We start from the raw sequence: 13,474 nt of genomic DNA on the forward strand, positions 1-13,474 counted from the left end.
AATGGATTTATAAAAAAAAGCCACTAACTGTGACATGTTCTTTTATTAAGAATGCATAGTTACTAAGTAGGACAGGTTACTGGGGCAGTATCTGCATGTCCTATCCATTTACACTCTATTTAAGATGGAATATAGTACAGTACAGTGGATATTTTGCAATTATTGGTACATTTTGGGCTGGCAGTACTATCACAGGCATCCAAGTGCCGCCTCCAAACATGTGCCGCCCCTAGGCACGTGCCTCACGTGCCTAATGGGAAATTCAGCTCTGGGTGCCTTATTGTACAGTAGGTGGGCCAAATGTAACAGGTGCAGAGGGAGTTTGATTTGGGTAAGTTATTTTGTTTCTGTACATGGTAAATACTGGCTACTTGATGTTTACACTGAGATTAGGGTTACCACCTCATCCCTTTAATTCTGGACAGATATTAATTACACAGGTTCTGTGGATAGCTGACTTCAAGACCCCATTTCACCTGGTTTTAATCAGCAACAGAACCTGTGTAATTAATATGTGTCCAGAATTAAAGGGATGAGGCGGTATCCCTAAAGCTGTGTACACACGGGGTGATATATCACCCAGCGATATATCGCTGAGCGATAGATTGCTCTGTATTCCGTTTGCATCAGTGACCAGATGAAAAAGAAACTGCCAGGAAAGCCTGGCAGTGGAAAGCAGCGATCACTACGGGGGAAAAACAGGAGCATGCACCCGGCAATATATCGCCGGTGCAAACTCCCATTGTGGGCAATATGGTCGCTCAGCAATCATATTGCCGGCGATATTAGCAAAAATTGCCCCTGTGTGTACACACCATGACTGAGATTTAGTTTTCAGTTTGAACACACCTCACCCAAATCTAATGCTGATCACACAAATGTAATATTTACTCCATAAATTTGCTCCCAAAATCTACAAAAGGACAAAAACCGTTGATCAGACACGGTACTGTAGTTGAGCCTGTTTGATTTAAACAATATGACTGATTTTTTTTTTTCCATTTTCCTGGGGTTGTGAGCACATTTCTGATTGTCCTTTGCTCTCATACAGTACCATATTTTTATTCTATCCAAGCAACTAGTTCGATAGTTGGAGGAAAGTTGGTCTGATGTGTAGCCAGCATTACTCTAAGCACATGTTACATCTGCCCCACCTGCAGTGCACATGGTTTTGCCAATTAGAGAAAGATTTTGCATTACGATCCTGACTAAATTACCCCCACAGTACGCATACTGTATGCTACATTCTGTTGTTTTATTTGACAGAAGTAATACAATTACAAGGTGATGTTGCAGGGAATCTCAATATTACGCTCTGGGAAACATCATAAAGGAATGTGCTGCAGTGCAACTCTGCTGTATAATAGTTTAAGCATTATTATCTTGCATCTACACTGTGCACAGCTGCTTAAACGGACTGCTGACATTAAGCTACTGCTTGTGACTAGGGAAATCAATCCCGGGGCATTTTTTCAATCCCGGAATTAAGGATTGAAAAATGCTCAATTACGGGGCTTCCCTATTAAAAAAAAATGGCCCAGTCGCCCTCATATTTATCGCCATAGGCGGGTACGGGCAGGCGGCTGGGTGCCGGGCCGAGGAGCCATGTGATGCTGCTGGAGGCGCGTCTGGGAGCCGGGCGGGTGGCTGGAGCCGGGCCCGTGATCGATACGGTGCGGCTGTGAGCGGGCGGAGCATCGGGAACTGCATGCGCAATCTAATCCCAAAATCCCAGGATTGGAAACTTTAATCCTGGGATTGAAATCCCAGCATTTTTGGGGCAAAATCCCGAGATTGGCCACCATACTCGCCTTATGTCTGATTTATGGTGTAGTAGGAAAATATAATGATTTCTATCAATAGATAAAGTGCAAGTCAGAAACACTATTATTCTATATTGCAAAATATGACCTTTAAACATTAGAAAGATAGCAAATGAAAAGGAACAAAAAGGAATAATCAAAGCAGCAGGGGTGTATTAAGAGAGAGGGGGGGGGGGGCATGTGCAGTATCCTGGGCCCCTCCTCTCTAGCTGGCAGCTCAGTAGACTGTGAGCATTATTGCCACTTGCAGACCCTACTGCTGTACCAGAGTCTAGTGCGCATGCGTGACTTGTGCAGTGCTGCTGCTGATGTGGGGCTTTGGAGGGGTAAGCAATCAAGAAATGGCTACCAAGTATACCAGGGTTGCATACCCTTCCAAAATGGCCGAGAGGGTCCTGGAAATAAGATCCCCCCCCCCCCCCCGGAAAGCTGGCAGCCTCCTATGACACACACACCCCCCTCAGCTGGGTGGGTCAGTTGGATAAAATGATGCAAATCACGTCAATGTGGCCCCATCCACTGCTGTGCAATGCCAGCATTGCTTGGTGGGGGGCATGGCCACAATGATGCTATAGCACTGGCTACGCCCCGAACAGGACATTCTTTCCATAGCTCCACCCAATGCCGCCCCTTTCCATTTCCAGCAGCAGCCCCACCCCCCTGCCTCACTGAGCTGGCATATATATCAGTCATATACGCAATCAATCTCGATCACTGCACACCATCACTATTCAACTACCCCCTATATTGCACTGTATCAATTGCTTATAATACTACGTGATCATTACCAAATGAGGTTTTCACAACAAATTGCAAATCTTGTTTAATAAACAATTTTGCGTGGATAACTTTATACACATCATACACTTGTTCTTGTGTTACCTTTCTGAAATCTCCATTATGGTAGTATTCACAAAGCATCATATCGAAAAAGATTGGGATTGTGGATTTGCGTAATTCCACCTCTGGTATAAGTGTCATCTCTAGAATTGGTCCAACCATTCCAGGAATAAAGCAGATCTTGTTCTGACCTGGTATAAAATAATCAAACAAGCATTAGACATAACATCTTAATATTCAATGTATTATCAGTATTTATATTCGGCCACATTCCTCTGTCCTCTCATTGCTCAGTCAGTTAGAAGCAGGGCAGCATGTTTTGGAACCTTTGCAAAATTACCATGACCTACACTAAGGCAAGTATTCAATGCTCAGGCGAGCGCAGGGGCAGCGTACGCTGTCATGCTTTCGCCTGCGCTCACCGTGCTTCCCCAGTCTACTGGATTCGCTGCCAGCCCACCGGTCACAGTATTGAACGCATCAGGGGCTCACTGCTCCTGATGGCGAAAATACCTCAGTACGGCGACACAGCGGTGGCAGGCAGGATGGCCGACGCCCAGCGTGTTAGACAAGCAGGAGGGGGACAGGGCGGCCGCTGCGGAAGGACTGAGGGCTGCAGCACACATGTATCCACTGCAGGGAGGGCCGGGTGACCCAGACAGTAGTGTGCGCTAAGCTGGTCCAGCTCTGTGCATATATGATGAGCAGGACCCAGCACAGTGCATATGTCATGAGCAGGTCCCCGCTCACTGCATAAATAATGGGGGGAAAATAAAACAAAAAAATCAAAATATATTAAAGTGGTGCTTGTAAGGAAATAAAATTAGCAAGATCCTTCAAGTAATAAAAAAAAAACCTGACTTGCAGACACCAAAAAAATGAATAAAAAAACATCTCTTTTATAAGTACAAATTTCATTTCACCTAAAAAAGTTCTCCATTTTGGCATTCAATACACTTTCGGCAAAATATGCAAAAAAAACATAGAAATACAACAGCGAATAGCTATATGAAACGGTAAACTTCCCGGCATTCACAGTTCGCTTTTGGCGAACAGTGAACATTTTTATCATTTTTGGAGAAAAAAATTTCAGATTCGCCCAAAGAACAGCCCTGTTCACCGAAAAAAAATGGTAAATCAAGAGCATTGAATGCTACCTTAAGGGGGAGATAACTTTGGGTGAGATGTACTAAGCTTTGAAAAGTGATAAGTTGGAGAGTGATAAACCACAACCAATCAGCTCCTACCTGTTATTTTTCAAACACAGCCTGTGACATGGCAGTTACGAGCTCATTGGCTGGTGGTTTCTCACTCTCCATTTTATCACTTTTCAAGCTTAGTACAGAAGGAGAAGTTGCTCAGTTTCTAACTATTTTTTCCTAGTACAGCCTGTAAAATGACAGTTAGAAACTCACTGGTGGCTATGGGCAACTTGCCAGCTTTAGCTCTCTCAGGGGTAGATTTATTAAGCTTGGTGAAGTGATAAAGTGTCTTGTTTTTATCTCCGGCCAATCAACTGCTAACTGTGAAGTTACAGGCTTGGTTGAAAAATGACAGGTAGGAGCTGATTGGCCGGTGATAAAAACCAGACACTTTGGGGGAAATTTACTAAAGGAAATTTGTAAAAAAAATAGGTGTATTTGTATTTAGAAATACACTTATTTTTGACATTTACTATCCCGAAAATACGGCAATTCGTAGTCGTATTGATGTGCTATCAATACGAATACGAATTGCCGTATTTTTGGGATAGTAAATGTCAAAAATAAGTGTATTTCTAAATACAAATACACCTATTTTTTACAAATTTCCTTTAGTAAATTTCCCCCTTTATCACTTCACCAAGCTTAATAAATCTACCCTTCAATTCTAATGGGAGAATTTAGCTCTGGTAACTAGCAACTAGACCTGAGGCTACACTTATCGCACTTTATTCATTCAGGAGCCTGCTTTAGGATAATTAGGTATTGGGGGAGATTTATTAAAAGTTAGAGATAGATTAAGTACCAACAAATCAGCTACTGACTGTCACTTTTCAAACATACCTTGTAATATGACCGTTACAGGTTCCAGGTGATTGTCAGACAATGTCTAGTCACAAAGTCAATTGGCCGACATCAAAAGCTAGACATGCATTAGTAGACATTGAAAAAGTTAGACATGGATTAGTTAGACATTGACTAGTGCGTGTCTAACTTTTGTCAACATCTAACTAATGCAGGTCTAAACTTTTGTCAAGGTCAAACTTTTGTCAAGGTCTAACTAATGCTAGATCTCTCAGCAAGATCGCTCAGCACACAGCGCTACACAGCGATGCCATGTGTGCTGATTGATCTGTCAGGGCCAGAGTTCTTTGATGTCCTAATGTCCTAATTAATTTAACCACAGCTAAATGAATTCCTTCCTATGACATTTCAAAAATCTGTTAAGATGAGTGTTTGAAGATATAATCATTTATAAGAATAATGTGGAAAATATAGTTTCACAGGTAAACTAAAATACATTTCTGAAATAATTTAAAAACAGAAAAAACAATACCAATATCCCTTGGCACTGATGTCCTAATTTGTCACATTTCCTCAGTTTTATCGCAATATTTGTGCAGACATGATGTGCCACAGACAAAATGTCATAATATGAAAATGTTTAGAGAGTGCTGGTCTGATGTCTTACAAGGGCCCAGATGCACTATGCTTCAAAAGTGATAAAATGGAGAGTGATAAATAGCCAGCCAATCAGCGCCTACCTGCCATGTCTGTGGGCCTTATTCTGGTTCGCTCTCAGAGGCAAATTCCTTCTCAAATGGACAAAACCATATGCACTGTAGGTGGGGCAGATGTAACATGTGCAGAGAGAATTAGATTTGGGTGGGTTATTTTGTTTCTGTGCAGGGAAAATACTGACCGCTTTATTTCTACACTGCAATATAGATCTCACTTTGAAGTAAAACCCCACCCAAATCTAATTCTCTCTGCACATGTTACATCTGCCCCACCTGCAGTGCACATGGTTTTGTCTATTTGAGAAGGAATTTTCCTCTGAAAGTGAACTAGAATAAGGCCCTGTGTTTTAAAAATGTCAGACATGAGCTGATTGGTTGGTTGTTTATTACTCTCCCTTTGATCACTTTTGAAGCTTAGTGCATGTGGCCCAAGGTGTTTTTGTGTTATAGCCATCAGATGCCCCAGAGAGGGAGGGGGCGGGGCTGCAGCACAGTTAAAAATTTAAATAGGGGAAGCACACTGACTGCCACTAACTGCCGTTCCAAACTCACTCACTGCCAGTAGTGGGGTTATGGTTATCTTAGTTGAATATTGAACTGTGCTGCATCCCCACCTTGGGAGCCGCCACTGGTTATAGCTCAACTGATTAGAGAATGTTTGGGACATAAATCTATAACAATTAAATCGTATCAATACATGCAACAGCTAGTTCAAAACCTCAGCAATCAGGTAATGTACACAAACTGATACCTAATGATACAGTATATAGGGCAGATTGCAGCAAAATGAAATTTTCCAAAAATCTGGTAATGTATGTGCAATCATTGGGAAAAATAGCCTGTCTTATGTGACAACGCAAATAATGAATATATCTTTACAGTGTTTAATGCATCCAATTATCTCATCTTGTCATAAGTAATTGTATAGAACTGAATATGTGGTGAAATCAATACAAAGCAATTAAATAGAAAAGATACATAATTATAATGCACAGCAGATACATTTTTTCTACCTTTAAATTAATCTGAAGGACTAAATAAGTGAACTTTAAATAAGACACATTGTAGAAATGTACGAGACTGATGGGGTATATTTATTAATTATCCGGTTTTAGACCTGATAGTTATAATTTGTTATCACTGCTGCTCGCAGAGATAAGGAATTTAGGTTTTGTGCAAATGTATAAAAAATACCACATGCCGGAGCAGGGGCTACTTCCCAACTGTCCCGCGCTCCACCCGCAGCCAGCAGTGTACCCTGGGGGTGGGGAAGTTGGGAGTCACCCTTGCCCATCACTGCTCTGACTAGCAGATAAGCTGGGAATAGACGCTGTGATGAGGCAGAGGAACAGGATGCATGGCCTGCAGCTTACACAACTTTCCAAAAATGTCAGAATGGATGCATGGCCTCAAGTAAGTGACATGATATTAGGCTACGCCCCTATAAACAATGCTAGATCCTAATGCCCATTGTGACAGAGCATACTGCACATGGCCAGGTCTCCAGAAACATGGCACAACCATGTTCTGGAGACAAAATTTCTACTGTGCTTGCATAGTGCCGGTGATTTTTTTGCAGCCACTACAGCTCTGGCGTTGTAACAAAACATGAGTGCAGTTGCATAGTGTGGCCCCCTGGACCCAGGGGCCTGTGTGCACCACACATATTGCACCCCTCATATTGCACCCATTATAGAAATTCCTAAGATTAACCCACATCCTTTCCTCAGTAATACCAGATATAAAACCTGTTAATATGAGGGGAATGTAAAGGAGAGGTTGCACCTTTGGCAAACGGTGACCTCCCTATGATAGAGAATCAAGACCCTGACTTTGCTGTGATTTTTCTGCTTGTTGGGCCAGTTTCATGTCATCTGAAATTATGTATGTGAGCTCTTATTGGCGCCCTCTGTAAGAAGCCATTACACCTTGGGGTGTATTATATGTTTCATTTTGACTGTCTTAACCCCTTGGATGGTATGCCCGGAAATTTTCCAGGCTCAGCTGCGCTGCCGCAGCGAGCTGTCCCGGAAATATTCCGTGCATATCACAAATATGAAATAGGTGCGCGCCAGTGGTGTCCAGGTGTGCACCACCTCTTGAGCCACCCGTCACATCCCGAGCCCCCCCAATCACCTGTGCTCTGGCGATCGTACACCAGAGTTCTTCTAACCCCTGCCGCTCCCCCAGCCTCTAGCCGCCAGCCGCCTGTCATTTTGCAGCAGTAACGTAGGCGGCACTCAGGCACCCGAGTCCTCCTGAGCTGTCGCAAAACATCCCCGAGCCTGCCACCTGTGTGATGATTGACAGGTGGCTGGGGCAGCAGCGTCTGGGGAGCTCCGGCATTAGCGCCGGAGCGAAGGTGAGGGTGGCTCCTAATGATCTGTGGTGGGTTTTGGCAAACAATGTTGAGATAAATCAGCGCTTGGGATTTCTGGGAGGTGAGGTGTCCCAATTCCTGGATAATAAATGCTTTCCAAATCAATCCGTCCTCTCCATGCAGAAAAACCCAGACAGAAACTCACATCCAATCTCTGGCAGGTGTGTATGCAAGATATCTTTCAGTCTCTCAACCTATTGAAAATTGCAGAACTTACATTAAGATTCAGTCCCGCGTTCACTGAAAGGTATATTTCATCATCTCAGGGTGAAAACTTCCACTTTACACAAGATATATATAAATGGAGAACAGAAACTTACATTAGATTTCTGTCTCGCGTTCCTAAAAAGGTTTCTTTATGCTCTCTTTCACACCAAATGAGAACAGGTTTCCATTCACAAAGGGTTTATTTCACATCACAGCAAACAAGAATAATATGGTTTAAAAAGAAAAGTTCATGAGCCGGGAGACTCGGACTGCCGCTGGCGGAGGTAGGTATGGGGTGCTGCAGACACTTGTGGACCTTCCCTTACTGTTAAACCGCTGAACGTGGATCCGGTCCCGGCTGAGTGGCTTCTGATGATCAACGCGTTTCTGGTGCTGACTGCACCCTTTTTCAAGATGTGGTGGGTTTTGCTGGGGCAGGACAAACCTGCCCTGGTAGGTTTGTCCTGCCCCAGCAAAACCCACTACTCAAGGGGTTAATGTTCTTGAAAGTTGGAATCAAGGCCAATCTGCTATTAATTTGAATGTTGGTATTTAATGTCCTGGCTGATGGAAGCGCTTCCACAGTCAGAATACATGCGGATTGCCTAAAATGCTTGTGGATTCAGCACATGCCATTTTCAACCATGCAGATTCGACTTTTTAGAAACGGCCGCATTGAATAGGTGTGTGTCGATATTTCAGATTGAAATATCGGTACACATCCAATACCCCCTTAGGCTCCCATTGGTCATCTAGAACTTACCTGCCACAGTATTATTACATTTAAGAGTTTTATCTAAAATTATTGGAGGCAGTCATAACAATATGTTACAGCTGTAAAACACTATACTAAGCCACTTTACGTTTATTTTATACAATTTATACGAATATAAGTAACGCCTTTCCAAAAGGAATAAATAGAGAGTTTATATATATTCTGAGTAGTAAGAGGTGGCACTCACGAGACTTGAAGTACTGTTGGTAAAAAAGTAAATGTGATGTTTCGGGGATCTAGTCCCCTTCCTGTAAGTAAAAAAAGTAAATGTGATGTTTCGAGGATCTAGTCCCCTTCCTCAAGACAGGATGTCACATTAAAAGCAGCAGTGTCTTTTCACCTATAGCACTTCAAGTCTCGTGAGTGCCGATTGTTACTACACACATATACATCAGGGTCATACCCCTAAAGGACAGCACCAGAGCCATTTTCCCCTTGTTGGGGAAAATATATATTGTGACAAGGAAGCAAATACACTGGATAAGACAAAGGTAATTAGCATAAGCAAGGATAGTTACAGTATTGCAGTTTACAGGTGTCACAGCATAATCCAAACTCTTCAAAAACCTCTAGTGGCCCCTACTGTAGTCCACACCCTGGCCTATCACTTGAAAAGTTTGTCCACCGTCAGGTGTAATAACCCTCTGCCATGGAAACCCTTGTATCAGGAGAGAACAGGTGCTGCTAATCAGCCCAACCCTGATCAAATTAGTTTCACCGCTGCTGCTCTAAAACCTGGACCACATTCTTCAGTGGCGTAACTACAAAAAGTGCGCCCCCCCCCCTTCCAGAAATTTTCTACGTCCCCCTCCTCCCCCTTGCCCCCCAGTAAAGTAGAAGAACTTTCCACCTTGCCTTACCCCTCCTCTCACCGCTTGCTGCCACTGGCCGCTGTGCCTGTGGCTGGGACCCGCAGATCTAATTGTCTGCATCCCATCGCTCTTCCTGGCTCCTGCTGCTGCTGAAAGATGACCTTTACAAAATGGCTGACCCCAACAGCATACTGTTTTTAACGATAATAGAGGAGGCCGTCGTCTCCTCTATCATCCTCAAAAACTGTCTGCTGTAAAGAGGTGGACATTTTGTTGTGAGGGCTATTTATTCATAAGCAGCAGGAGCCAAAGCGGCAAGCAGAGGGGTAAGGCAGGTCCCAGGCGGCGGCAGTGCAGCACAGCGATAGCCCCCGCAGACCCCCAGCGCCCACACTTAATCAGCGCCTACCTGCCACCACGGGGTCTGTGGGGCTATTGTTACACCACTGGTATCCTCCATATTATGGATAGATAGATAGATAGATAGAGAGAGAGAGAGAGAGAGAGAGAGAGAGAGAGAGAGAGAGAGAGAGAAAAAGAGATAGATAGATAGATAGATAGATAGATAGATAGATAGATAGATAGATAGATAGTCTGTACATAATCACCTTTGTGGCAAATTTTATGCAGCAGATTTCTATTTAATTGTTCATCTAGAGCCACCTATTGGAGTTATCTCAAGGCCCCCAGCTCTCTTCAGACCCCCCAATTAAAGGATTACTTCAACCAAAATTAACAAATTCTGTGGAATTAGGTAAAATGGGTTCACAACGAAGCTAGTCATGCCCCTTTCAGACCGCACTTTAAAAACGGTATATTGCCGTTTTTTTACCGTTTTAAAACGGTAATGTGTGCGGTCTGAAAGGTGCAGGACCACTTAACCGGTTAGAAAAAAACGTTTTTTCTAACCGGTTAAAATGCAGGGTCCTACCCGTTTCAGAACCGGTATTTTAGGCTCAAAATCGGTTCTGAAACGGTATTTAGGACCCAGCCAATGAGCTGGGTCCTAAATTCAGCACAGTGAATACTTAATGAGCGCTCATTAAGTATTCACAGCACTGGAGCCCCCCCCCCCCCCGCGCGTCGACACCCCCGCGTGCGTGTCGACGCCCCCCCCCCGTGTCGACTTACCCCGTGCCGGTATCTCCGTTGTGGTTCCCGGCACTGCAGCTCAGTATGCTCGGAAAGCACTTATGAAAAAAGTGTCTTTCAGAAAATGGCTGCCCCCATACGAAAGACAGTTTTTTTAAACAGGGTTTCCTATGGGGCAGCCATTTTCTGGAAGACACTTTTTTCATAAGTGCTTTCCGAGCATACTGAGCTGCAGTGCCGGGAACCACAACGGAGATACCGGCACGGGGTAAGTCGACACGGGGGAAGGGGGCGCCGACACGCGGGGGGGGGGCGTCGACACGCGCGGGGGCGTCGACATGCGTGGGGCGTCGACATGCGCGGGGGCGTCGACACGCTCTCGGTCGACACGCGCGAGGGGGGGGGGGGAGCTGCACGGAGGGGAGGGCTGAAGGCTGCAATGGCTTTGACCCTGTATTTGGAAAGTTTCCAAAAACGGGTCTGCCAGTGTCAAAAAATCGGCACTTAAACGGTAATATACCGTTTAAGTGCTGCGGTGTGAAAGGGGTTTTATCTGGCAGACCCGTTTTTGGAAACTTTTCCAAATACAGGGTCAAAGCCAGAGATGCGGTCTGAAAGCAGCATTAACCTTCCAATATAATGGGTTCCGTGCTGAGAGGTGATCCTCCCTCCAGTGGTGCTTAGGAACATCTGCATAGGGTTTTCTAACTATATGTGATTAGTGAGCTACTGGTATTATTTTTATAAATTTTAATCTATTACTTGAATATAGAATAATTGTATTTATGCAATACTGTAATAGTAATGTGAAGCATGTCGAAGATTCTCTAGTGTCTCCCAATGTGACCAGCATTCAATCATTTTCTATGAATAAAAAAGTTGTATTAATCTGTCCAGTACGTAAAGGGTAACTATTTCAGCTCCGACATTGGATTTTATCTGGGGAATCCAACACCCTATCTCTGATATACAGCATGTTCCACATAATTTAGTTATCTATACTACAACATTCCAGCTTTGCCTTGTTTTTAATGTGAGAAAAGGATTTGAAATGAGACCTTTTGTACTGTACATAATGCAATCACCGGCAATCTGCATGTTTGTGCACAATCATTTGCCAAAAAGATAATGGGAAATTGGCTTATCCCCTACTCATTGTTTTTTCCCCCCTGTGGTTTTACTGTATTACGTGGGTGTATCATAGATTTCTAGCAAGTGGAATGTGCAATTAGTAATGATGATGTAGCAAAAATACAGTTACTCACTGAATAGATATAATTACTTAAGACAGTAAGCAAATTGTAAAGTGAACTTTTCAAAATACATTGTGTATCTAATTGCGATATTACTATGAGAATGAGCTGGCAGTTTCATGTTTATCTATGTGATAAACAATAAAAGTGCAAATACAACTTTTCATCAAAAATGCATTTCCTTGCTTTCAAAGAAGCTGAAAAAATAAAAGGTTCCGTTACTTGTAAAAGTTATATTAAGAATGGTTTTGATACAATGATACAGTATATGAAATATAACAGACCTTACCTACAGGGGACTCTGTTATACCCCTTTCACACTGCAGCTCTTAACCGTTATGTTGTGATTTTTTTTGCCTTTTAAAATAGTTAGAGCTGCAGTGTGAAAGCACCAGTCTGCCGAGTCCTACACGGTTCAGAGCCATTTTTTATGCAGTGTGAATGGCTCTGAACCGGTATATAGGACTCAGGCAGTAGCTATGAGAGCGCAGTGCATATGTAATGAGCCGCTCACAGAGCCGGCCCTAGCCTAAATGATGCTGTAGGCAAGATTTTTGCTGGTGCCCCCTAGCACCGCCACTAGTTCCGCCTCTGACCCTGCTCCCCTTTCCCAGCACCATCAACCCTCATCATAGCAGTCATCATTTTGGTGCCCCTACCCGCAATATTTTAAATAGAAACAGTGCACACATTCGGTGCGCAGCCCAAACAGGGCTGGGAAGGGGCATGGCTTCTTGCTGGGAAGGGGCATGGCCACCCAATAGTACCCCCAATTAAAATTATGCCACACAGTAGTGCTTTATTCACATTATATCATGCGATGGTGTCCCTTATTCACGTTACATCACACAGTAGTACCACTTTACCTTATGTACATTACTCCTCACATTAATCACATTATACCCGTAGAAAAAAATCCTGAGAAAATATTGTATTTTAAGCGCCTCCATGGCCACACTGCAACCCAGCACAAAGCAGTGTGTGCTGGGCAGAGGAGAAGAGCTGCAGCTGCTGCTGTCACTTAAGGGGAGGGGGCCCGGGGCCCCCACCGGGCCCGTCCATCAGACTTTGGCCTGGGTAATTTGTACCCCCTACCCCTTTCTCTCGGCACCCCTGGTAATACCACACAGTAATGACCCTTACACATGACACACATTATTAATGTCCTTATAACTATAATGCCCCTTACACATTATGCCAACCTTTATTAATGCCCTTGATACACATAATGACACACATAATGCCCCTTACACATATGTTGCACATTATTAATGCCCTTATACACATGACACACATAATGCCCATTACACATATGTTGCATATTATTAATGCCCTTACACACATGACACACATAATGCCTGTTACACATGTCGCACATTATTAATACATTTATACATGACACACATAATGCCCGTTACACATATGCCGAACACTATTGCACAACCAATTCACCCGCAGACAGCACTTGCACAGCCGCTAACACTGTGACCTCTGCCTCTGCTTGGATACAGATGTTTCCTCATACATCTTGCTTCAATAGGCCATGCAGCTCCTGGCCAGTTCTGCTAAC

General features: G+C 43.7%; 1 protein-coding gene across 4 annotated transcripts in view; it reads right to left on the minus strand.

Moving 5' to 3' along the window:
- DOCK2 (dedicator of cytokinesis 2) overlaps positions 1-13,474 on the minus strand; it is a 707,149-nt gene that overhangs the window by 152,383 nt on the left and 541,292 nt on the right. For all 4 annotated transcript variants that reach the window (XM_083181781.1, XM_083181779.1, XM_083181780.1 and 1 more), the window contains exon 33: positions 2,706-2,854. In XM_083181781.1, coding sequence (XP_083037907.1) covers positions 2,706-2,854 — 149 coding nt within the window. The remainder of the gene's footprint in view (positions 1-2,705; positions 2,855-13,474) is intronic.

This window comes from Crinia signifera, chromosome 4, assembly GCF_055691185.1.
Source record: "Crinia signifera chromosome 4, ASM5569118v1, whole genome shotgun sequence".
Classification (NCBI taxonomy): Eukaryota; Metazoa; Chordata; class Amphibia; order Anura; family Myobatrachidae; genus Crinia; species Crinia signifera.